The 26,824-nt window shown below is 42.2% G+C and overlaps 2 protein-coding genes across 4 annotated transcripts; both read left to right on the forward strand.

Moving 5' to 3' along the window:
• The first annotated feature begins 460 nt into the window (after positions 1–460).
• LOC120018321 (histone H3.3A) lies at positions 461–3,681 on the forward strand. 2 transcript variants are annotated; one of them, XM_038961452.1, is made up of 4 exons: positions 461–592; positions 1,448–1,591; positions 1,792–1,945; positions 2,178–3,681. In XM_038961452.1, exons 2-4 carry the CDS (start codon positions 1,464–1,466, stop codon positions 2,304–2,306), a joined length of 411 nt encoding a protein of 136 aa, XP_038817380.1. In that variant the 5' UTR covers positions 461–592; positions 1,448–1,463; the 3' UTR covers positions 2,307–3,681. The 2 variants fall into 2 exon arrangements, with proteins under 2 accessions (XP_038817380.1, XP_038817381.1); XM_038961453.1 differs by having other exon boundaries at positions 473–588.
• Positions 3,682–23,809: 20,128 nt separating this feature from the next.
• LOC120018876 (homeobox protein otx5-like) lies at positions 23,810–26,134 on the forward strand. 2 transcript variants are annotated; one of them, XM_038962095.1, is made up of 4 exons: positions 23,810–23,906; positions 24,412–24,418; positions 25,169–25,337; positions 25,505–26,134. In XM_038962095.1, exons 1-4 carry the CDS (start codon positions 23,810–23,812, stop codon positions 26,132–26,134), a joined length of 903 nt encoding a protein of 300 aa, XP_038818023.1. The 2 variants fall into 2 exon arrangements, with proteins under 2 accessions (XP_038818023.1, XP_038818025.1); XM_038962097.1 differs by lacking the exon at positions 24,412–24,418 and having other exon boundaries at positions 25,186–25,337.
• Positions 26,135–26,824: the final 690 nt, after the last annotated feature.

Here is a 26,824-nt window from a genome sequence, read left to right on the forward strand (position 1 = left end):
TGAATTGGACCATTTTCTTGTCATGCTTAACATTCAAAATGTAATGAGTACTTTTGGGTGGCAGGGAAAATGTATGGTGTGGAAAGTACATTTTTCTTTAGGAGTTGTCCAATATAAATGGTAAAGTACAGAAACTAAAGTAGTACTTCACACCACTGGTCGGAAACCATACCTTTCTCTGACGACATTTAAGGTTAACATTTACGGCTGACATTTGCCTAAGACTTGTGAAGTTAAGGTTGTACACGGATATACAATTGCATAATTTTCTTGAGCATGGCAAATTGAAAAGCCAATACGTTTCCACAATATCTGGAGAAAAATATCGATATTACTACGATGTTCGCTTATGAAATTCTGAGACCGATACAGTAACATTCAGTAGAGTACAAAATAAATATCCAAAACATGTGGCCGAAGTGCTACAAAACAAGAAATGTGTGTACACTGTTGCATTATGGGAGAAATGATTGACATAGCAGCCATTTTCCCGCTGTACGTTTGTTCCCATTGTGGATACGAGGAAGAAAATACTGACACGGCCAGACAAGCTAAACATTTCTCACATCCTTTTTAACCACTTTTGGTGTAGGTAAGTCAGACACTCGACTGCTTTTAATTTACGTTAACTTCACATTTGAAAAGTTTCAAATTGCTTCAATTCTGGTGTTATTTTGTTGTAAATCCATTTCATTTTCGTCGTAGAGAAAAATAACAAACCCGACTCGAAACGGCACAGAATTGCAGCCTTTTCTACAGCTAGTGCAGCCGGAGAAATTGTTTCAAATTATGCGCGGGTTCGCTTCGGTTGTACGCAGGCATTGGCGGTCGAACTCCGTTTCTATGCCTACATACGAGTTCCCTGGGATGTCTTCTTTAATGTATATTAGTTGTTTAATGAGATTGTCAAACATCTGTTTCTTTAAATGTCAAAGTTTTAGTGCTACTCCTTTGCTTTTATGCCTTGGGTCTTTATCCCGGTTGCGCATTAAGCAGCCGCCATCATCACAGCTGAGTGGGCGGGGCTACCAACGTCTGGGAGCTGTAGATCCCGCCTCTTCGTGACAGAACACACACTGATTGGTCTTAGTCATATGTTTACACAATTATATTGACTAACCAACCAATGCCGTCGTTTTCCCCGTTGATTGATTGATTGGCTCACTGTCGACTTTGATTGGGGGAGATTCATGTTGTATCTTGTCCGCACTTTTTGTTCTAAATGTGTTCAATGACAATGAGTTGAACACCCAATTACTGTATAAAAATACTCTTGTTTCACAGTGCTTTTCAATTTTGTTTAAGTTCTGAATCAGCCGAGAACGGATTAATAAAAATGCAATGACTTGATTATCAGGTCTAATTGCAACAACTGAAAGTTAACATTTTTAACCTATGGTCATTCTTATATCTCACATCTATGTATGTGGTTCTCCCCTTCATGCAGGTGATTTGTAGGAGCCATGGCCCGTACCAAGCAGACAGCCCGTAAATCTACTGGAGGCAAAGCCCCACGTAAGCAGCTGGCCACCAAAGCTGCCCGCAAGAGCGCCCCTTCTACTGGTGGGGTCAAGAAGCCCCATCGCTACAGGTGAGAGAGAGTGACAGAGGCTGAAAGGTCTTACCAAAGCTGCCCTCTGTCCCTGAGTCACGCTACTGGCCCTTATTATGACTCCATCACCACCTGATACAAGATAGGATTTAGGCCTAAAGAGTTTGATTCTGGATTTTTGTAATGAATCCATACAATGGTGTTAGTCATGGGATTCTTCTAACTGTGTTTCCCTCCAGGCCTGGTACGGTGGCCCTGCGTGAGATCCGTCGTTACCAGAAGTCCACTGAGCTGCTGATCCGCAAGCTGCCCTTCCAGCGCTTGGTGAGAGAAATCGCTCAGGACTTCAAGACTGACCTGCGTTTCCAGAGTGCAGCCATTGGAGCCCTGCAGGTCAGTGCTACACCATCACCGTTGGTTGCTGTCATAAACCACATAACTCAAGTTTGAGGCAGAAGAAAAATAATTGCATTATGTTGATTGTTTTATCACACACTGAAGAGGAATACTTGGATCATGTGCCTGAGTGTATCACAAAATAGCATTTTATAGGTTGATATTGTCCACACATTTTTAAGTGTGTTGTCGTGAGCCATTTTTCCAACCTGTTCTTTGTTGTCTGCAGGAGGCCAGCGAGGCTTACCTGGTTGGTCTGTTTGAGGACACCAACCTGTGTGCTATCCATGCCAAGCGTGTCACCATCATGCCCAAAGACATCCAGCTGGCCCGTCGTATCCGTGGGGAGCGCGCTTAAATGCCTCTCTAATTTACCTCTCCTCCCCTCACCAGTCTATCTTCCCCCTCCCCTCCCTGCCCTCTCCTCTTATGTTGGTAGTGATTAGAGAAACAATGATTATGACAAGAATAACGTGTATAGTGGTGTTTTCTTAGTACTCTCGGCAGCAGACTATTATGGGTACTCTTTTGTGCATGTACCTGCTTGTTGCTGGTCAGATCTCCCACCACCACACCTTCAAATCAGATGTTCCATTGTCATGATGCCGTGTGGAGAGATCAGATAAAACAGAACGCAGGGAATCTGAGACGGGTGGTGGTCACAGGAGGATGGGGTTAGGTTTTTGTCTGCAGAGGGGAGTACCTCATTCTCTGCAGGGTGCTACAACAACTGCCCTAGTCCCCTTCCTCCTTCCCAACTCTGCCAGTGAAATAAAGACTGAGCTGGTGTCTTTCATGGGAACGCATGAATGGGAGTCCAGCCACCCCCCCGTGTGTGAGTGTGTAGATTCTGATCAGCACAGCAAATTGTATACAATTCAAAAAAATCTCTGGAGCAATGGTTTATTCTTACAATATTGATCATCACTATCATGGTTATTTACATTTACGTCATTGAGCAGATGCGCTTATCCAGAGTGACTAACAGTAGTGATTGCATACATTTCCATACTTTCTCCTGACTGGTCCCCTGTGGGAAATTAACCCACAACCCTGGTGTTGCAAGCACCGTGCTCTACCAACTGAGCCACATGGGTCCGGTTGTCAATTATTTTTTTAGCTTACGCACATTTTTCATAGTGGAAATAATATTTGTGAATGAAATGGAGATGGGGGATTCTAATTAAATTTTGTACAGGAAACAACATCGACGTAAGCTTATTTTGGCTGTCAAAGGGGATCCTTGATTGTTCATTGTTATTTAATTTCCCCTTTACCTGATTGACACTGTTTTCCCTTTGTCTTTGAATTCTCAAATTTGGTTTCAGTGATAAATAATTGGAGACAGCATTTTAAGGCTTTTGAAAACAAATAGTGAATCCAGTGATATTCTTTGTGATCACTCCTGAGGGGCCTCGTTGTGAGGGTAATGGAGCTTGGTGGTCAATGCTCTCTTGCAAACCAAAAATTGTGTAATTGGTAAAGTGATCATGTATGTTAATGTTATGGGAGCTATAAATGGGATGGTCAGATATTTAGACCTCCCCCTTCACTTCGCTCCAGATTCTACATTTGTGTAATGTTTCTCAGGTTGATGTGTCACCCTTTTAACTTAAATCATTTTTATTTCTTAATTTGAATTTGAAATGTTAAGATGTTGAAATAAAACAATGTTTGTAATTTCCAGATTTCTCATATAAGGTGGTAATAAATGGATGTTACACACACACACACCTGTCTTCTGTCAGTTTTGTTTAGTCCATTGACTATCAATCAATTACTAACATAGATATTTGATGTTATTGCCAGAGCTGTGAAAAGCACACCTTTGACCATTATGAATAAGGTTTGTTATGACCATCACAATCTGGTGTTCTTCTGAATGCATTAACAATCTCATGTTGTTTCAAATACTGGACCAAATAGGGTATCATGTGTGTGATTATACTTTTTTTTTTTACCTCTTTATCTCCCGAATTTCGTGATATCAAATTGGTAGTCTTGTCCAATGTTTTGAGGCAATGGAAAAACATATTTTTTTAAAACGTGGATTGTGCTCTTTATAATTTTTTGAGATACAAAACGACCACTAGAGGGCAGTAAAGTACCACATTTGAACAACGAGCCAACTAGACAAGTCATACTCTGAGTGAAGAGAAGTCCATGGATGGAGGGTATCTGTAGAGCCCTATACTAAACATTCTTTTAGGTATCTCTTCAACAATATTCAGACCGTTGGAGCTGTACTGTTTTATCTACATACAACTGAAACCTTACAGAAACAATCAACATCATTGTATCAGATATCTGTTCTCAGCTGTGGTAAGTTAGGCCTAGAGCACAGTGTCATTCTATGTGTCCCTGTTTTTATGTGAAGTCTTCAGATCAGAGAGAGAACATCCTTATAGAGAATGTCCAAAAAGTGCTCCGTTTATTTGTTCCGTCATCACATTGATAAATAAATTTTACTTTTACTAGCATAAAAACTGGGCTCAGCCTCAGAGACCCTTGCTATCTCTTCAACATTCACACCAATTTATATTTGTTTTGCTCTATCCTGTTTTATTGTAAAATATGTGAAAGTCTGCCCTAATGAACTGCTAAAAGTGAACTGGTGTTAGAGTGGAAATACATGATTGAGGCTGCAAGCATGCAAGGGCCTCAGAATAGCACATCTCTCACAGGGGTGGACAGGACAAATCAACAAAAAGATCGAATTTATCTTCTTGACTTTTAGAATTCCCCACTGAACAAGTATGACTGAAGTTTTCCACCATGTTGCTTAACATGTTCAGAAAACTAGTAGAAACCTGTTTATTATGGTAATCAAAATATGTGCTTAGGAATTGAGGGGATGTAGCCGAATTAAATTAGGCTATGTCCCCTTAATTCAGGTTATGTCCTATGCACACATACATATTTCTACTCAGGTGCTACTTTTAATATTGTAGGTGTAGTTTGCAGACTTCTCTTCATTTTAACAAGTCTGCAAGGAAATCTGCTAATTTTGCCTGCAACATAAAACAGTAGCATCTGATTAGAAATGCCATACAGGGTTGTTGTCCTGAAGTAAATGAGGGTGAAAATCTATTGTGTACATCAATTTGTGGGTGAGTGTGTTGGGCAGCAGGACAGAAAAGCCTGGGTCTATATATTCTCCGGTTCAGGAATAGCTGTCCCTCATTCCTAGTTTCCACCCACACTGACCTTCTAATCTAGTCACCGGATCAGTGTCCTTGTCAATTACTGCCACACACCTGACAATCTGTACACACACAGAGGCACACTCAAATATATACAGTACGTATAGCTACGATACAGATTAACACCAGCATAAACACACAACAGTAGACACACAGACAGGAGAGAGCAATATAAAATCAGGCTAGGTACGATTATTAAAGGAAGAAATACTGTAGAAATGTAGGTCGTCAACTGTAAATGGCAAAAGCACAATGTAGCCTGCAGACATTGCACCAAAGTCAGATTGTATTTTTTGTCATTTCATTTTATTGAATTACAACATTGGACCCTTGCTATAATTCTAAATAAAACATTCTAAAGCAGTAACATTTTGTAAATTCCTATTCATTTATCTCTGTCCACATATCCTTTTTGTTCTCCATACACTCATAGAAAAAACGGTTCCAAAAGGGTTCTTTGGCTGCGTCCATAGGAGAACCCTTTTTGTTCCAGGTAGAACTCTTTCTGGTTCTAGGTAGAACTCTTTTGGGTACCATGTACAACTCTCTGGGGAAAGGGTTCTACCTGGAACCAAAAAGGGATCTTCAAAGGGTTCTCCTATGGGGACAGACGAATAACTGTTTTAGGTTCTAGATGCACCTTTTTCTCTAAGGGTGTATATTAGCAGAACAAAATACTGGTGTTTCCTTAACTCTGTAATGTGACTTTAGCTATAGTACCACTGAACTACACAGTACATCAGAGAAAGTTGTATAGATGTGCTGTTATTTGTTTTCACTATATACACTGAACAAAAATATAAATAATTTAAAGTCTTGGTCCCATGTTTCATGAGCTGAAATAAAAGATCCCAGAAATGTTCCAAATGCACAAAACGCTTATTTCTCAAAAATGTGGCGTATTAATTTGTTTACATCCCTGTTAGTGAGCATTTTTCCTTTGCCAGGATAATTCAGGTGTGGCATGTCAAGAAGCTGATTAAACAGCATTATCGTTACACAAGTGCATCTTGTGCTGGGGAACAATAAAAGGCCACTCTAAAATGTGCAGTTTTATCACACAACACGTGCAATTGGCATGCTGACTGCAGGAATGTCCAACATAGCTGTTGCCAGATAATTTAATGTTAATTTTTCTACCATAAGCCGCCTCCAACATCATTTTAGAGAATTTGTCAGTATGTCCAACCAGCCTCACAACCACAGACCACATGTAACCACTCCAGCCCAGGACCTCCACATCTGGCTTCTTCGGCAGGTAGCCTAGCAGTTAGAGCGTTGTCCTACTAACCGAAAGGTTGCTGGATCAATTCCCCAAGCTGACAAGGTAAAAATATGTTGTTCTGCCCCTGAGCATGGCAGTTAACCCACTATTCCCAGGGCGCTGAAGACGTGGAGGTCAATTAAGGCAGCCCCCTGCACCTCTCTGATTCAGAGGGTTTGGGTTAAATGTGGAAGACACATTTCAGTTGAATGCATTCAGTTGTACAACTGACTAGGTACCCCCTTTCACCTGCAGGATTATCTGAGACCAGCCACCCGGACAGCTGATGAAACTGTGGGCTTGCACAACCAAATAATTTCTGCACAAACTGTCAGAAACCGTCTCAGGGAAGCTTATCTGCGTGCTCATCATCCTCACCAGGGTCTTAACGTGACTGCATTTCGGCGTTGTAATAGACTTCAGTGGGGAAATGCTCACCTTCGATGGCAACTGACACGCTGGAGAAGTGTGCTCTTCACTAATTAATCCCGGTTTCAATTGTACCGGACAGATGGCAGACAGCTTGTATGGCGTTGTGTGTGGGCGAGCGGTTTGCTGATGTCAACATTGTGAACAGAGTGCCCCATGGTGGCGAGGGGGTTATAGTATGGGCAGGCATAAGCTACGGACAACGAACACAATTGCATTTTATCGATGGCAACCTGAATGCACAGAGATACCATGACGAGATCCTGAGGCCCATTGTCATGCCATTCATCCGCCGCCATCACCTCATGTTTCAGCATCATAATGCACGGCCCCACGTCGCAAGGATCTGTAGACAATTCCTGTCTGCTGATAATATCCCAGTTTTCCCATGGCTTGTATACTCACCAGACATGTCACCCACTGAGAATGTTTGGGATGCTCTGGATTGATGTGTACGACAGCGTATTCCACTGCCTGCCAATATCCAGCAACTTCACACAGCCATTGAAGAGGAGTGGGACAACATTCCACAGGCCACAATCAACAGCCTGATCAACTCTATACGAAGGAGATGTGTCGCGCTGCATGAGCCAAATGGTGGTCACACCAGATACTGACTGGTTTTCTGATCCACGCCCCAACCTTTTTTAAAAAGGTATCTGTATTGCCGACTGGGTATCTGTATTCATTTAAATTGACTGATTTCATTATATGAACTGTAACTCAGTAAAAAATCGTGGAAATTGTTGCATGTTGCGTTTATATTTTTGTTCAGTACAGTATATGAAACGGAACCTGAGTATCGCTGGGTTTCAGCTTCATGTTGATAAATCCAAATGGTGTTATCCACTTAATCTGATTCTTTATCTGTTTGCTTGTTTGCAGACAGTTAAATTAGGATCAACACTACTGAAAGAAGCTTTGACAATTCATTCTAAGAAACAGTTCCTTCTAAGTGAGACCATGAGAAACCCCTGCAGCCCTCCCATCCAGGCCCTCTCTCCGTATTCACTGGAGCACTTTGGTTCACTGCCAGGGCTTGTGGCTCTCTGGGCTATTCAGGGGTGCGGAGTTGGTAGACACAGTGACAGGACCTACAGGGAGACACAAAAGAGATCGACATCAGCAACATGAGGATGTCTGACTCTCAAATGCATTCTCAGAGCACAGAAGATCTATTGTTGACATAGCACCTGCAGAATAAACAAGAAAACAAATGCTTATCATGCGATGTGACAAGGACAATAGAACCAGAATATCTGTGTTGTGGGAGAAAATGGTTATTTAATGATGTGCATCCTGGTCTCTTTAAATGCCTTCACTCCCTCTCTCTGTGCATCATACATTCTCATAAACCATCTTATAGCATCACTACTATGTTAAACACTACTGAAACTCACCCCAACTCTATCCAGCTGGCTCTTGTACCCCCCCATCCCCCCCTTGCATCTCTCCCCTCCCCCTGGCACAGAAGGTTGACCCTGCAGCTCGTGTCACCCAGTGCTGGGACCGGCCACCCGCCTGGAGCCAAGGCCAATGGGCCGCCCGGTGTTGGTGTGTGGTGGCTGTGGGCGGGCGGCTGTGTGTGTGTCTGTGTTGGGTCACGGCGTGGGGATTAAGCATGTGTGAGTGATTGGGGGTGACAGCAGTCTCAGCATTAGGGGCCTCGCAGCCTTATTTGCCGGGCCTGTTTTAGACACGCTAAGCTGGGATTTGGACCGCAGCAGTGTGTCAGCAGTGATGCTGCCCTGCCTGGTCTTCCTTCAACCCCCCCCCCCCCCCCCCCCTTGTCTGACCTCTTCTCCCTCCTTTTCTGTCTCATTCCTTCCTATCAATATTCCTCTCTACTACTCATCTGCATCATTTAACCTGTGTATCTATATTTCACCTCACTCCTACTCTGGTCCTTCAGCTCCTGGTACAGCCACCTCTTTGTCACTGTACAGACTTACACACGTTCTACTCAGCATGACACCTGTCACTAGGCCCAGTGCTGACTGTCTGCTTCCAGCATGCCCACAGTCTTGCACTTTAACCAGTGAACAGACTTGGCTCTGGAAGGCATCATTCGCTCGATCTTCTTTGGTGGTGCTGTTATCCTCATCAGGAAATGTTTTATCAGAGTCAGGCTGAATGGAACCCAGCCATAATCTAGAGCTGTTTTTTTACTGTTCACACCCCGTTGCAGGCGCAGAAACGCCTGACCTTAGTGGGATAGAAAGGACGCTGCGGAGTACACAGCAAAATCTAGCAAACAGTAACTGGTTCATTGCTCATGCACTGAGGCCTAGTCTAGTGATGACAAACACAACTTGTGACTCTATTACCGGGCTGGGCTTAGGTCTACCATGGAGATTCAGTAAAGTGAGCTCAAGGTTTACAGTCCTGTTTGCCAACAGTTAGCAAGACATCCAATAACATGACTTGTTGCCAGATAATGGCTTCTGATGTACATCTGAGGGACTGAGACACAGAGAGTGTGTGTACTATTGAATGGTGTACTGTAGCTAATGATGATCTGTTTGTCATTTATCATATGCATTAGATTTTTCTTCAAATGCCAAGGAATCAACTGAGTCCTAGATGCTCTATTTGCTCATCAATATAAATGCATAGTATTATTGTCACTGACACCCCAAACTGACCTCGTCATGGAAACCTGATTGGAAAATAAAATCATGAGTATCAATGGCTTTGCTTGTGATGAGGTGACAGTGTGTGACTGTAACAGTCTACAGATTCTGCTACGTGTGTGTGTGTGTATGTGTGTGTGTGTGCGTGTGCGTGTGCGTATGTGTGTGTATGAGTGTGTGCGTGTGTGTGTATGAGTGTGTGTGTGTGTGTGTGTATGAGTGTGTGTTGTGTGTTTGTGAGTGTTGGGGCATGGGAGTTTGTTTGACCGTGTGCTTGAGAGAGTGTGGTCTGAGATCCCCATTACAGCCAGTCTATTGTAACGCAGCAGATTGAGTCAGATCCTCACCCGCCAGAGTGTACTAATTAGAGACATTCCACAGGATTAAACAGCCAATTAACAATAAGAGGACCATTGTGAGAGTGTGTACTTGTGCGTCACCGCAAAGGGGTTTGTGTGTGTCTGTCTGAGTGTGTGTGTGTCCGTGTGTGTGCAATGTCAGGTTTGGTGGGTTAACAAGGTGTTTTTGTGGTAAACTGAAAATGTGTGTTAAAGGTATGTAAATGTGTGTGCAAATGTGGCCCTATAATACTGTGATTTATTTGTGCGCTAAATTAGGGTAGATGTGTGTATTTACAATATACAGTGAGACAGCTATGCTGTGGAAGTTCCTGCACGTCTATAAGTGTGTGTGACAGCGTTTCACAAGGCGCATGCATGACACCCTTGGTTCGTGCATCATGTTTTAGGTGTGTTGTTTGTATATCATTGTATTTGAAATTTGTGTGACTGTCCTTGTCTATCAGCGAACCATTGTTCTGTTACTTGTCATGTTTTGTGTTTTTTGTGGACCCAAGGAAGAGTAGCTGATGCTTTTGCTACCAATAAACAAGCAGTAATGTGTGCGCCAATGTTTATTGTGCTTGTTGTGCTTGTTGTGTGTACTCTAGTACCTGTGTAGGTAAGGCAAGCATTGTAGTATGCAGTTGGAAAACAGCATGAGTGTTGTGTCACTGAAGGATGACAAGTAGCCTAGCAGCTTAGAGTGTTGGGCCAGCAAAGGAAAGGTTGCTGGTTCGAATCCCTGAGCTCATTAAGGGGGAAAAACTATTGATGTTTCCTTGACCAAGGCACTTAACCCTAATTGCTCCTGTAAGTCACTCTGGATAAGAGTGTCTACTAAAATGTAAGAAAATAGTATTTTGTGAATATGTGTTTTTAGATGTTTTGTGTGTCAATGGTGTGGCGCTCATCTCTTCTTTGTGTGCATCTGTATATTTACGTACAGTGCATAGGTAAAGTATTCAGACCCCTTGACTTTTTCCACATTTTGTTACGTTACAGCTTTATTCTAAAATGGATTAAATAAAAAAAATCCTCAGCAATCAACACACAATACCTCATAATGACAAAGTGAAAACAGGTTTTCAGACATTTTTGCAAATGTATTAAAAATATAAATAAAAACAGAAATACCTTATTTATATAAGTATTCAGACCTTTTGCTATGAGACTCGAAATTGAGCTCAGGTGCATCCTGTTTCCATTGATCATCCTTGAGATGTTTCTACAACTTGATTGGAGTCCACCTGTCATACATTCAAATGAGGTTGAAGGAATTGTCCGTAGAGCTCAGAGAAAAAGGATTGTGTCGAGGCACAGATCTAGGGAAGGGTATCAAAAAATGTCTGCAGCATTGAAGATCCCCAAGAATACAGTGGTCTCCATCATTCTTAAATGGAAGACGTTTGGAACCACCAAGACTCTTCCGAGAGCTGGCCGCCCGGCCAAACTAAGCAATCGGGGAAGACGGGCCTTGGTCAGGGAGATGACCAAAAACCGATGGTCACTCTGACAGAGCTCCAGAGTACCTCTGTGGAGATGGGAGAACCTTCCAGAAGGTCAACCATCTCTGCAGCACTCCACCAATCAGGCGTTTATGGTAGAGTGGACAGACGGAAGCCACTCCTCAGTAAAAGGCACACGAAAGCCCTCTTTGAGTATGCCAAAAGGCACCTAATGACTCTCAGACCATGAGAAACAAGATTCTCTGGTCTGATGAAAGCAAGATTGAACTCTTTGGCCTGAATGCCAAGTGTCACGTCTGGAGGTAACCTGGCACCATTCCTATGGTGAAGCATGGTGGTGGCATCATCATGCTGTGGGGATGTTTTTCAGCGGCAGGGATTGGGAGACTAGTCAGGATCGAGGAAAAGATGAATGGAGCAAAGTACAGAGAGATCCTTGATGAAAACCTGCTCCAGAGTGCTCAGGACCTCAGACTGGGGCGAAGGTTCACCTTCCAACAGGACAACGACCCTAAGCACACAGCCAAGACAACGCAGGAGTGGCTTTGGTACAAGTCTCTGAATGTCCTTGAGTGGCCCAGCCAGAGCCCGGACTTGAACCCGATCGAACATCTCTGGAGAGACCTGAAAATAGCCGTGCAGCGACACGCCCCATCCACCCTGACAGAGCTTGAGAGGATCTGCAGAGAATAATGTGAGAATCTCCCCAAATACAGGTGTGCCAAGCTTGTAGCGTCATACCCAAGAAGACGCGATGCTGTAATCACTGCCAAAGGTGCTTCAACAAAGTACTGAGTAAAGGGTCTGAATTCTTATGTAAATGTGATATTATTATTTTTTTGCTTTGTCATTATGGGGTAGTGTGTAGATTGATGAGGGGGGAAATTATTTAATACATTTTAGAATAAAGCTGGAACGTAACAAAATGTGGAAAAGGTCAAGGGGTCTGAATACTTTCTGAAAGCACTGTATGTATGTGTGTACATGATGTGCATCTTTGCGTGTGTGTGTGTGTGCATGCGTTTGTGCGTGTGCATGCATCCAAGTGTGTTTGTGTGCCGGGTGGTGTATGCGTTAGCATGGCACGTGTCAGAGTGTGGCTAGGGATTATAAGGGCTCAGGCCTGTTGCTCCACTTCCTTGATTACTACTGCTGTCTGCTGCCATATGGGCCGGGGAGGGTCCCCAAGCCACTGTGTACCCCCCTTACCCCACTCAACCCCCACACAGCACACCCCCACACACACATACACTGCCAATGTGCCCCAGCACAAACGATAAAGCTGATATGTGTATTTTCTACATCGTAGAATAATAGTGAAGCCATTAAAACTATGAAATAACACATATGGAATCATGTAGTAATCAAAAAAGTGGTAAACAAATCAAAATATATTTGAGATTTGAGATTCTTCAAATAGCCACCCTTTGCCTTGATGACAGCTTTGCACACTCTAGGCATTCTCTCAACCAGCTTCATGAGGCAGTCACCTGGAATCCATTTTAATTAACAGGTGTGCCATCTTAAAAGTAATTTTTTGGAATTTCTTTCCTTCTTAATGCGTTTGAGCCAATCAGTTGTGTTGTGACAAGGTAAGGGGGTTATACAGAAGATAGCCCTATTTGGTAAAAGACCAAGTCCATATTATGGCAAGAACATATCAAATTAGCAAAGAGAAACGACAGTCAATCATTACTTTAAGACATGAAGGTCAGTCAATATGGAAAATTTTAAGAACTTTGAAAGTTTCTTCAAGTGCAGTTACAAAAACCATCAAGCGCTGTGATTAAACTGGCTCTCATGAGGACCACCACAGGAATTGAAGACCCAGAGTTACCTCTGCTGCAGAGGATAAGTTCATTAGAGTTACCAGCCTCAGAAATTGCAGCCCAACTAAATGCTTCACAGAGTTCAAGTAACAGACACATCTCAACATCAACTGTTCAGAGGAGACTGTGTGAATCAGGCCTTCAGGGTGGAATTGCTGCAAAGAAACCACTACTAAAGGACACCAATAAGAAGAAGAGACTTGCTTGGGCCAAGAAACACGAGCGATGGACCTTATACCGGTGGAAATTTGTCCTTTGGTCTGGAGTCGAAATTGAAGATTTTTGGTTCCAACCGTGTCTTTATGAGACGCGGTGTGGGTGAACGGATGATCTCTGCATGTGTATTTCCCACCGTAAAGTGTGGAGGAGGAAGTGTTATGCTGTGGGGGTGTTTTCTTGGTGACACTGTCTGTGATTTATTCAGAACTCAAGGCACTCTTAATCAGCATGGCTACCACAGAATTCTGCAGCGATATGCCACCCTATCTGGTTTTGGCTTAGTGGGACTATCATTTGTTTTTCAACAAGACAATGACCCAACACACCTCCAGGCTGTGTAAGGGCTATTTTACCAAGAAGGAGATTGATGGAGTGCTGCATCAGATTACCTGGCCTCCACAATCTCCCGACCTCAACCATATTGAAATGGTGAAGGAAAAGCAGCCAACAAGTGCTCATTATATGTGGGAACTCATTCAAGACTGTTGGAATAGCATTCCAGGTGAAGCTGGTTGAGAGAATGCCAAGAGTGTGCAAAGCTGTCATCAAGGCAAAGGGTGGCTATTTGAAGAATCTCAAATATAAAATATATTTTGATTTGTTTAACACTTTTTTGGTTACTACATGATTCCATATGTGTTATTTCATAGTGTTGATGTCTTCACTATTATTCTACAATGTAGAAAATAGTAAAACTAAACAAAAACCCTTGAATGAGTAGGTGTTATAAAACTTTTGACCGGTAGTGCACATATATATTTTTTGCTTTATTTTAGTTAATGTTTCTCTGTAATACTGCTAGCTAGCCACCTAGCAATTTTTATCAAGTTGGGTTTAGCTAGCCTAGACCCAATCTCCCAACCTCATAACTAGCTACCAAGAAGCCATTTCAGGCAATAAATAGTCGCTAGCTTGTCTAACTAGCTTAGCTGGCAGGCCTGCTGGCAAGGTTGGTAGACTTTAGAAAAGCAAGCAATAACTAAATGTACTGAATATTGTACCCAGATTTTAGCAGAGATGCAGAGAAGCATAGTTTGTTTCTTTAAAAAAAGAACCACGAGTCAGGAGGATATAGATAGCTAATTAAAAATCATGATTATGGTTCTAGATTGCAGGAAAAAGCTGTTTCAGGTGTTTGAAAAATGCAAAATTCTCCAATTTAAGGACCGGAGGCATGACACCCCTCTGGGCCACCCCCAGCCATTTTCACACACTTTATGTTATGCTTCTCTTATATTATGCCTGTCTTACTGCAGAGATGTTAACTCTAGTCCTGTCCACCACATAATGCCCTCTCTAAATAGATGTACAGTACAAATACAAATACATATTGTCCCCTACTCCAAGGAGGGATGAAATGAAATGGGAGACAGACTTGGTAAACTTTGCAGCTCTTATTTCTTGAAATGGGGGAAAAAAAACTGGTGCAAATTATTAGATATTCAGGGGGAATGTCACAAAGTAATTTGACAAATTATGCATATATGATAAAAGTATTCATACTAATAAGTACACCTATGCTATGTGACATAGCAGCATAGGTTGAAATGTAGTGGATTTTATCAAAAGATCATTGAAAAGGTCATTTGAAACAGGGACTATATGCCGGAGTGAAGACCCAGTGTACGTTGAAGCAATAAGCAGCATATCAAGTGTTAACCTATGTAATCCCCAGACAGGACAGTGTGGTCCAGGGCAAGACAGGGTGTCTACTCTAAACGCCAGCCATTAGCACAGTTAAACTGCTGCCTGCTCTGCTGACACACCGAGTCCCAGACCCCACCTGCTGCCGTCTGCACAGGATTAGGAATCTCCCCGTACGCCGTCAGACGCAGTCAGCAGCACACGCCGTTAGTGTGTGTGTGTGTGTTTTACAGAGTAGTGTCATTGATTAAGACAGGACCCAGACTGTGAGTATTGTTGCACACACACTGAGATTCAATAGACATCGACTGAGCCACAAATCCTGGCTGAGGACAGTGTATTAACACTGCAACACTATATGACATATTGCATTCCTTCAATGTCCAATATCACTACAATACTAACTTTAATAAGCCAGGAATATTGATAATACAATCAACAACAAAACCCTTGCAAAAATATAAAGAGAACATAATCTAGCCATGAAGGCATGCAAACATGAAAACTTTGAAAGCATTACTTCATCACCTTTTTCCCAGCATGTGTCGTATTGATATACAGCATAGCAGACATGCTCAGAGTTTTGCAGGACTGATTAGAAGCATAACCAAAGGGCAGATTTAGAAGAGTAAATATCTTGGTGAGCAGCACCAGACCTGTACTGTATAATGAGAAGCCCAATATGTTCATAAAGAAGCAATAGTTTATCGAGATAGTAATTCAAAGGTGTCTGGGCCTAGACTTTACATACCATACCCATCCGTCCTATAAGAAACCCTATACAAGGTGTACTACATTGTAAACATTTAACCTGCCACATGGGCATACACTGTAGTAGGAACCCTATCCTAACAAATGTACCCAGACTGAATGGCCTGTGATTAGAAGGGGCAATCTGGGATCGGTACATCCATTTTTTGATTTGTTGTTTGAATCCCAGATTGCTCCTTTAATACAGGTTCATAATGAGAAGTGCTATGCTACCATATCATAGGATCCATGAACTCTAATTTACATAAAACAAACGTAAAACAATGTATGTAACATAAAGCAGGAACTACTAATGTAAATATAAAGCAATGATATATACTGAGTGGACAAAACATTAAGAACACCTGCTCTTTCCATGACATAGACTGACCAGGTGAATCCAGGTAAACGCTATGATCCCTTATTGATGTCACCTGTTAAATCCACTTCAATCAGTGTAGATGAAGGGGAGGAAACAGGTTAAAGAAAGATTTTGAATTAAGCCTAGAGACAATTGAGACTGGGGTCGTGTATGTGCCATTCAGGTGAATGAGCAAGACAAAAGATTCAACACTGCTGGGTTTTTCACTCTCAGCAGTTTCCATTGTGTATCTAGAGTGGTTCACCACCCAAAGGACATCCAGACAATTTGACACAACTGTGGGAAGCATCAGAGTCTAACATGGGCCAGTATCCCTGTGGAACGATTTCGACACCTTGTAGAGTCCATTCCCTGACAAATTGATGCTGTTCTGAGGGCAAAAAGGGTGCAACTCAATATTAGGAAGGCGTTCCTAATGTATCGTACAGTCAAGTGTATCTGTGCACAAAAACCCACTACTGTCACTGCCTGGCTTAGTTACACAGCGTAATCCCTACATCAGTTTAATTTAAGTATTGACACAGCCTGACCTTGATACCACGACAACCACTGACATGGATGTTAACCCTTCACTATTAACCCTTTACAATTCAATGGAAATGCCAGTGCTTTCAAGATTTACACATAAGGACAATCACATACAAAAAAACAATCACGCAAGACACATACAGAAACCTATTTGAATCCAAATGTAAACATAGCACAACAAAAGGGTTCAAACCACTCTAAACGTCTTTGTTGGCCAAACACACACCTGTAAAAAGCTTTTAGCTATGCCCCTTATAATGTCTCTGTGGACAGGTCCTACCCCACGCCCCTCCCACTATGCCCCTCCCTTCCTCTCTCTCTACTTCCTCTCGTTCTCTACACTCCTTCATCAGGAATCCCACCATTCTTTTTCCTTCCAACTATAGAAAAGGCCCCCAGTGGGGTCCAAACACCCTACCCTCCTCCTCGGGGGTGACCTGTTCATCCATCCATCCCTTCATCTATGTACGACGATGGTCCCTCCAGGTCCATCTGTCAATCATATCTCCCAGTGCCGTAGAGACCTAGGTTCCCGGGTACAACACTTCCCCATTGTGTCGGCGTATGGGTCCCTGTATCTTATCAGTCATAATCCGTTCCAAACAGGTCCTTCATGTCCTCCCTTTGGACCAGCCGACTCGCTCCCTCCATCCTCTCCCTTCCTCTGCCAATCTGACTACAAGCCCCACTATCCTCCCTTTATCCCGAGGTAAGATACTTACTTTTCAGATAAAGCATATTATGATAAATCGGCTGAACTCTGTGCGTGTGTGTGTGTGAGCGTGTTGGTGTCCCACTGTGTGTATCGAACAAATTCCATGAAGTCAGGGCTCTAGCAGCTGCACAGTAACACTGGTGGGGTTTCAGGGGTTTTGGAGGAGGGGGTTGTTGTGTTTTGGTTTGTCTTTTTTGGCCCATGCTTGATGCAACCCATCACCAACGCTCTATATCGGTGACCTCTTAAACTCTGTGGTGATCAGTGGGTAATCTCCTCTTTTCTGTGCTTACACAATCTCTCTCTCTCTATCTCTCTCTCACACACACACACACGCACACACACACACACACACGCACACGCACACACGCACACGCACACGCACACACACACACACACACACACACATACATTCCCTGAGAGCCATAGCACTGTCAGCCATGACCATAGGCCCTGTCCATCCAAGGTATCACACACTCCCATAAATACACTCAAATTGTGTACGCAACCAACTAAGGTTACATTGTCTTAACATGGCCTTGATGTTAAATAGACATGAATATCCCTCACTAATAAATCACATCCTTACATTCATGACAGTTTTTTCAGTGGGTCCCTGAATATCCACAGCCCTCTGCTTGTTTTACAACAGAAGACACCAAGAGGGGAGACTGGCTCCACAAACTAATGTTTGACCCTAGTAAATACATCAATACACGAATAGGCCGATTACTACGTGTCTGGTGCATTACTACGTGTCTGGTGCATTACTACATGTCTGGTGCATTACTACATGTCTGGTGCATTACTACGTGTTTGGTGCATTACTACGTGTCTGGTGCATTACTACGTGTCTGGTGCATTACTACGTGTTTGGTGCATTACTACGCGTTTGGGGCATTACTACGTGTCTGGTGCATTACTACATGTCTGGTGCATTACTACGTGTCTGGTGCATTACTACATGTCTGGTGCATTACTACATGTCTGGTGCATTACTACGTGTTTGGTGCATTACTACGCGTTTGGGGCATTACTACGCGTCTGGTGCATTACTACATGTCTGGTGCATTACTACGTGTCTGATGCATTACTACGTGTCTGGTGCATTACTACATGTCTGGTGCATTACTACATGTCTGGTGCATTACTACGTGTCTGATGCATTACTACATGTCTGGTGCATTACTACGTGTCTGGTGCATTACTACGTGTCTGGTGCATTACTACGTGTCTGGTGCATTACTACATGTCTGGTGCATTACTACGTGTCTGGTGCATTACTACGTGTCTGGTGCATTACTACGTGTCTGGTGCATTACTACGTGTCTGGTGCATTACTACATGTCTGGTGCATTACTACGTGTTTGGTGCATTACTACGTGTCTGGTGCATTACTACGTGTTTGGTGCATTACTACGCGTTTGGTGCATTACTACGTGTCTGGTGCATTACTACATGTCTGGTGCATTACTACGTGTCTGGTGCATTACTACGTGTCTGGTGCATTACTACGAGTCTGGTGCATTACTACATGTCTGGTGCATTACTACGTGTCTGGTGCATTACTACATGTCTGGTACATTACTACGTGTTTGGTGCATTACTACGTGTCTGGTGCATTACTACGTGTTTGGTGCATTACTACGCGTTTGGTGCATTACTATGTGTCTGGTGCATTACTACATGTCTGGTGCATTACTACGTGTCTGGTGCATTACTACATGTCTGGTGCATTACTACGTGTTTGGTGCATTACTACGTGTCTGGTGCATTACTACGTGTTTGGTGCATTACTACGCGTTTGGTGCATTACTACGTGTCTGGTGCATTACTACATGTCTGGTGCATTACTACGTGTCTGGTGCATTACTACGTGTCTGGTGCATTACTACGAGTCTGGTGCATTACTACATGTCTGGTGCATTACTACGTGTCTGGTGCATTACTACATGTCTGGTACATTACTACGTGTTTGGTGCATTACTACGTGTCTGGTGCATTACTACGTGTTTGGTGCATTACTACGCGTTTGGTGCATTACTATGTGTCTGGTGCATTACTACATGTCTGGTGCATTACTACGTGTCTGGTGCATTACTATGTGTCTGGTGCATTACTACGTGTCTGGTGCATTACTACATGTCTGGTGCATTACTACGTGTCTGATGCATTACTACGTGTCTGGTGCATTACTACGTGTCTGGTGCATTACTACATGTCTGGTGCATTACTACATGTCTGGTGCATTACTACGTGTCTGATGCATTACTACATGTCTGGTGCATTACTACGTGTCTGGTGCATTACTACGTGTCTGGTGCATTACTACGTGTCTGGTGCATTACTACATGTCTGGTGCATTACTACGTGTCTGATGCATTACTACGTGTCTGGTGCATTACTACGTGTCTGGTGCATTACTACGTGTCTGGTGCATTACTACGTGTCTGGTGCATTACTACGTGTCTGGTGCATTACTACATGTCTGGTGCAAATCATTTTTTTGTTGCACATTTAGACATTGTTTACTGTAATGTGTATTGTTTTGGAAAGTAACGTGTTTGCACTTTACCCCTTGTCTTTGTAGTCAGACAGCAAACAGAGTGCATGTTTTGGACAAATTGTACAGTGAAAGAGCGTGCATCTTTGGTAATGAAATTGGACAAGAGCAATCATGCAACATATGGCTGCAGTCTTCTGACAAAGCTGGAGAGAAGTCGGGGTCAAATGGGGAATAAAATAGTTTAGAGAAGATGAACATTAAATCAAAATACCGCAGTTGTTATGTATGCCTCTGAGACCAATTGCGTACCCATTTAAAAAATATGATGTTTCTAAGTGGTGTGTGTGTGTGTGTGTGTGTGTGTGTGTGTGTAGCTTAGATATAGTAAGCCTCTTATGTGGTGGTTGTGTCCTGAATTTGTATCTGCCCTGGGTCCTAGTGCAACCTTAGTAATAGTAATTGCACTGTCCAGTAAATTTCCAAGACAAACACCTATTTAAACATCCATCCACAACAATTATTATGGTTGTTATTAACAGCACAAAAGAACAACAGCAATAATAAGTTATTTAACAGCAATACTTTCAGAAATTAAATTGTTGCCGGTTTACAATTTTCTGGAATACTAGAAATATAATAATGATTGTCTACTACCAAATGTCTCAAAATGCAGTGGTTCGTCATGAACAATTTGTAGGCTATATTTGTTTGGTATTTAGAATGTCCTCCGTTTTAAACACAATTTTAGTACACAAAAGAATGAAATAGGCTAGTGTAGGTCAAACACAAACACCATTAACGAGCGTGTCTTTCTGTTTTATCGAATAAATTCGATAAACCAAATGGCTAAAATTTGCATTTTATGCAACAAAAGCATAAAGCAAAAAAATAATATTTCTGAAAACAGGAAGCGTAGCGTTCTGTGTACATGAATATGTTGTTAAAGTTTGCATTTTTCAATGTTGGGCATGGAAATATACCTAACCAAAAGTCAATCATTTTTATGGATATAATTTGGTTGTCTTTGGATAGGCTAATGGTTTGATCATGGTTAAAGAATATACAATCAGGAAATGCGTGGAAAAACGTACATAATTTATGTGAAATGCTATATTTTAAAAGGTTTTGTAAATGTTAATTGTTTCTCCCAACGCATAAAAGCATATAGGCCTACTAAAATTGTACTGAAGGAATGGTAAGAGAGCGAGAACTAGACAGGCAAACGAACAGGTGCATGTCTGAGTGCGCGTGTAGGCCTACTCTGACACGCGCTCTTGGTTTTGCTTCTCAGAAAGTACGTAACACGTAGTTTTGAAGTCTTGACCCATCGACTGTTGCGCTTCTTGTCATATTTACAAATAATAGGCTATTTCGATCGCCAGCTTTCGACCTTATCTATATAAAAATCAAAAGACCAAAACCATACCTGATAGCCTAGTTGAGCAGGTGATGTGGCCTCTTGAAACACATATTCCAAATTGGACGGTTAACACAACACACATACTCACGCTGTGCGCACCGGCAGATGCCGCAGGTAAAGACGTTTATTTGAGATTTAAAATGTTCAACATGCGGGTATAGTCTCTCTCTCTTTATATCTCCGCCGTGGCTTTACAGATTCAGATAAACCCCTTATACAGTTTCGGCAGTACATGGGTCTGTGTGGATTTTAAACTATAAGAAATCCGATTCAATTAACCAGAGCAGAGAATCGGCTTTGGACACTGTGAAATTGTCTGGCCACAGGGATAGGATGAGGCACAGGCCAACAATCGCAGGATGGACAACAACTCGTCGCATTTAAAGAAATGCACCAGCAGAACTTTCGACAGGCCATTCGGATCTCCTGGCTAGATTTCGGCAACGAGTGAAAACACTGGATATTGTAACCCACAGCAACGCAATGTTCTCAGTCCCAACTAAACAACACGTGGCATTGCGCTTTATTATAATGTTTTAGCCAATCTTAATGCTGCCCCTAACATTGTTTTACACCATAACAGACGATACTATCTATCAAACCATATATTTATAATTAAAAGCGCAGAGGGACATGGGCTAACGAGTACAATTTAAATAGACTTCTGCAAAGTTTGTCTATAATAACTCATCCACTTATTTGGAATGAAATGCCCCAAGAGACAATAAAAAAGAATAGCTTTAACTTACAATTATGACCATACAGTTGTTATCATGTTACTATTTTGATATACAATAATAAGATGCACTGTTATCCCTGTTAATTATAATATTATAACAGATAACATCATACCATTATTATTATTATCATAATTCTAAGTATTATTATTATTATCATAATTATAACTATTAATATTGTTATTATTATTACTACAGAAAGATGAATATAGAAGAGGGAGTATGTTGGGGATCAGTAGGGGTTTTAGTAGAGAACAACGCGGCCTTTGTGTAGTTTTAATCCTGCTTGTACACCCACCCCACCCCCATTCCCTTCTATCCCTTGAACTTCCTCACTCAGACTACATCGCCCAATTATTTCTGTATTTTAAGAGCGGTGTAAAATGTATTAAATCTGCTCTCTCCAAACAAGACAAGAGATTCGATACGGATGTACTCTTCTGATAGCTATCAAGCTTTCCCTGACAGTGCAGCACTGCTGTTCAACTCCTAAAGGTCCTCTTCGTCTCCAGGAAAATGACTTGAACAGTGTTTCTAGCTTGTCTTTTTTTCTTTAACAATTCAAAACGGACTCTCATAACACACAAAACCTATTGGCTACTCAGAAATTATGAGTGGCACATCTATTTAATTGTACAATTTAACTTTCATGAATGAGTGTAACATTCCATTTTTTTGGTTAAGTGGATTGGTAGGCTATGAAGTTACTGTACGTTTTTATTCAAAATTGTTATACCAATGTTTCCTCTTTTAACTCGAATGTGGACAGAGGAGATTCGAAAAATAACAGCGTAAATCAGTTTGTCTCGCCGGTGTTCAATATGCTTTGTGTCCACCTGTTGTTCTTGAGCCTACACATATCAAACTGTTGTTTCATTTGACTGGATGAATGTGCATGGTGTGCGGAGAAAAGAAAGACAGAATCAAATCCAACAAAGTGCAAAGCCTGCGTGTGTCAGGACAGGGAGAGAGAGAGAGGGAGAGAGAGAGAGAGAGGGAGGGGTCAGAGTCTACTCCGCGCAAGAACTTCACTCTAATTAGCCAACTTCTTTCTTGGTTTGCTCAGTTCCGCGTTCTCACCCAAGCTTATCGCCACTCACCGGAGGGACGACTTGATCCTCTTTGCTTCAACAGACTTCAACAGGCTCGAGCTCAGTCCAGGGAACGCTAGATCTGACAAGGGAAGAATAAGGAAGCATACAGTCACTTCTTGACGCCGATGAGCACTTCGAAAGCGCACGTGGATCGAAAGGTTTATCACACTTAAAACTGTGATCATACCATTGGTTAGTGTGTTTAATTATTGCTTTCAGGTTACTTTGTAAGTGAAATTGAAAACAATACACCGGCACCACAATACCTATTGAATAGCTGTGCCTTGAAACAGCTTGATCAACAGGTGTGAAGGCAGCAGAACAAGGAGTACCGGCGCCCTGCACCTGCACTCTTTACCGGTGCCCTGCACCTGCACTCTTTACCGACGAGCACAGGTGCTACTGTAGCCTCAAAAGTTGGCAACATACTGCGACAGGGTCAGCAACAAAAGAGGAAAACAAAACAAAAATCAGATCGACAGATATAAAGAAAAACAAGTGACTGAGAGAAAGAGAGAGAGGGCGGGACATAGAGAGAGCGAGAGAGAGAGAGAGAGAGAGAGAGAGAGAGAGAGAGAGAGAGAGAGAGAGAGAGAGAGAGAGAGAGAGAGACACCCCCTGGAGAATAGTAGAAGACCCGGCCCCCGGCCTGATTGTAAGAGAGAGAGAGGGTGAGGGAGCGTTTTAAAGCCGGCACAGGCATGATGTCCTACATTAAGCAGCCTCATTACGCCGTGAACGGGTTAACTCTGTCTGGCCCGGGCATGGATCTACTACACTCTGCCGTCGGATACCCAAGTAAGTCATATTTTCAACTAATGTCAACTAATGTTTTAGAAATGTTTGTCTCAACAATTGCACTTTATATTATGGAAAAACGGGCAGAATCCAGCCTGAATTCCAAGCGGTACTGCTACCCTATCCATGCGCAACGAGTGCGTAAAAGGACCGGTGCGCAACGAACACCCATTATGTTGTTTTCGTTCTTATTGTTAGACTTATGACAGTGAATTGTGCATAATATATCTTCATACTACGGACACCATATTTTATTCTTAGCTGATGCCAAATTTCGACGGTCATCGTTGTTTCAAATGGAAATGCCTTATGCGCACATACAAAAAAACTCCATGTTTGTTTATCTTTTTAAAGATATGGGGAACGTCCATAGTAACTTGTTTGAAGGGCCTAGGATAAAATGACAGCTTTAAAATGAGATGACCTATTTACTTGATGTGTAAGTGGTAGGCCTAACAACTATTTGTATGAAAATGTGTGTTTTTTTGTTCAATGATTGATCCAGGGCCATGCGTTATGATCACCAGTCTAATTCACTAAGACCTGTAATTCTAGATATTTTATGTTCCTGTCAGTTGTGAAATGAAGATTTATAGATCTCTACCTTCCTGTGAAAAGATACATGTTTTATCAAGATACATTTCGTTCCCTTTATCAAACGTATTTTATTTCGTGTTTGTTTATGTTTTATAAAGCCACAATGTATATCTGAATCAATGGATAATGTTAAATATTCTAATTAAAGTTAATAAAACACTCGAACATTAAATAACACTTTTTTTTTTACATAAAGGGAACGATATCTTTTTTTACCAAAGTTAAAACAACTAGATTTTGAACTGTATTAATGTTTATCTAATGATGTAACAAACGAAAGGACTTTTGGCTGAATGATCCACGATATGACATGTGAAGGCCAGAGCCATATATTTATTTTCTATAACATTGGAAACAAAGCATCCCTGAATATACAATATATATTTTCGTAGAGAACATAATTTATGCCTCAGTATAACTACTTACTAGTACAATTATATTACACGAATATACACGAATTAAATTCTAAATGAGACTAATTTAATTTAGACTATTATTTAACTTGGAAATTTGACCAAATACCAAATTAGTGATTTACAGTTCATTTTTCCCGTTCTCTTTTTCTCGTGTTCCATTTGAAAGCATGTTGGCCAAGGGGGAAAAGGTTCACAAAAACAAATATATGATGAAACGAAATATAAGAAAAATAATATGTGTGTGCGTGTGTGTGTGTGTATTTTAGACATCCCCAGAAAGCAGCGTCGGGAAAGGACCACGTTTACGCGCGCGCAGTTGGACATCCTGGAGGCACTGTTTTCCAAGACGCGCTACCCCGACATCTTCATGAGAGAAGAAGTGGCCCTTAAGATCAACCTACCAGAGTCTCGTGTACAGGTAATAAACATGATATATACTCTCATGCATAACTGCCCACTAGAATTGGTTAAATTATCTTGCAAAAATGAAAGTGTGGTTCAATTGTCTATTTACAAAACTTCAGTGATTGTTTGGCCAGAATGGGAGCTGAGTTGCCTGAGAACTCACCATGTGCTCCTCCACAGGTATGGTTCAAGAACCGCCGTGCTAAATGCCGCCAGCAGGCGCAGCAGAGCACGGGCCAGTCTAAACCTCGTCCACCCAAGAAGAAGGCCTCTCCAGCCCGGGAGGCCAACTCTGAGGCCAGTGTCAACACCAACGGGTCCTACAGTCCAGCACCGCTTCCCCTTGGCACCGCCATCACCCCCAGCTCCAGCAGTGCCAACGCGACCGTGTCCATTTGGAGCCCTGCCTCCATCTCCCCGCTGCCAGATCCACTGTCAGCCTCCACCACGCCCTGCATGCAGCGCTCCTCTGCCTACCCCATGACCTACACCCAGGCCCCGGCCTACACCCAGAGCTACGCAGGCTCATCCTCCTACTTCACTGGCCTGGACTGCAGCTCCTACCTGTCTCCCATGCACTCACAGCTCTCCGCCACAGGGGGCGCCCTCAGCCCCATCACCTCTATGGGCGGGCACCTAAGCCAGTCCCCCTCTCTGTCCTCACAGGGCTACACAGCCGCCTCGCTGGGCTTCGGGGCCGTCGACTGCCTGGACTACAAGGACCAAGCTGCCTCCTGGAAACTCAACTTCAACGCAGCTGACTGCCTGGACTACAAAGACCAGAACTCCTGGAAGTTTCAGGTCTTGTAGGGGGGAGGAGGTAAGGAAGGGACCAGCCAGGAGAAGCTCCCATTCCATTCAGTGTTAAAGACTTGGACACATAGATGGTCAACTAATCATTTCAGTCCATGAACTCATTGACTGAGTAATATGTCATTATTTTTTTGTGTTATGGAAAGCAATGTGGAAGCAGATCCAATGATGTTGGACTTTGTGATTGTTGGGAAGGTGACAAGAAATCAATGATCACATCAATATTGTCAAATCTATTATATCCAATCAATACAGCATTATCAATGTGAGGATGCACAATCAATGGGACATTAAAGTAATAAAGATAGTCGTATAGAATTGATGACAAACAAATCAACATGTAAAAAGATAATTGAGATACTAAAATTGAAAAACGATTTTATTAAAAAGGACTACATACCACACTATTGAAAGCAATACCTGTGAATGAAATTGAATACATGTATAATTTGATGATTACATTGAGAAAAAAACTGCATCATTGACAATGTTCCATTCTTGTATTCCATAATCAGGGTTTTGTGAACCAAATGAACAGAGATTGCAACTTGAAGGGTGAATGGAGTATCAATTCGATGGCGAGAATGAACAATTGATTTAAATAGAGAAGAAAAAAGGAGATTCAAATATTGGTTGCAATGGATCCCATCGTTCAGGTAGCTGATAGTCAACCCCAAGTTGATTTCT

This window comes from Salvelinus namaycush, chromosome 23 (genome assembly GCF_016432855.1).
Source record: "Salvelinus namaycush isolate Seneca chromosome 23, SaNama_1.0, whole genome shotgun sequence".
NCBI lineage: Eukaryota > Metazoa > Chordata > Actinopteri > Salmoniformes > Salmonidae > Salvelinus > Salvelinus namaycush.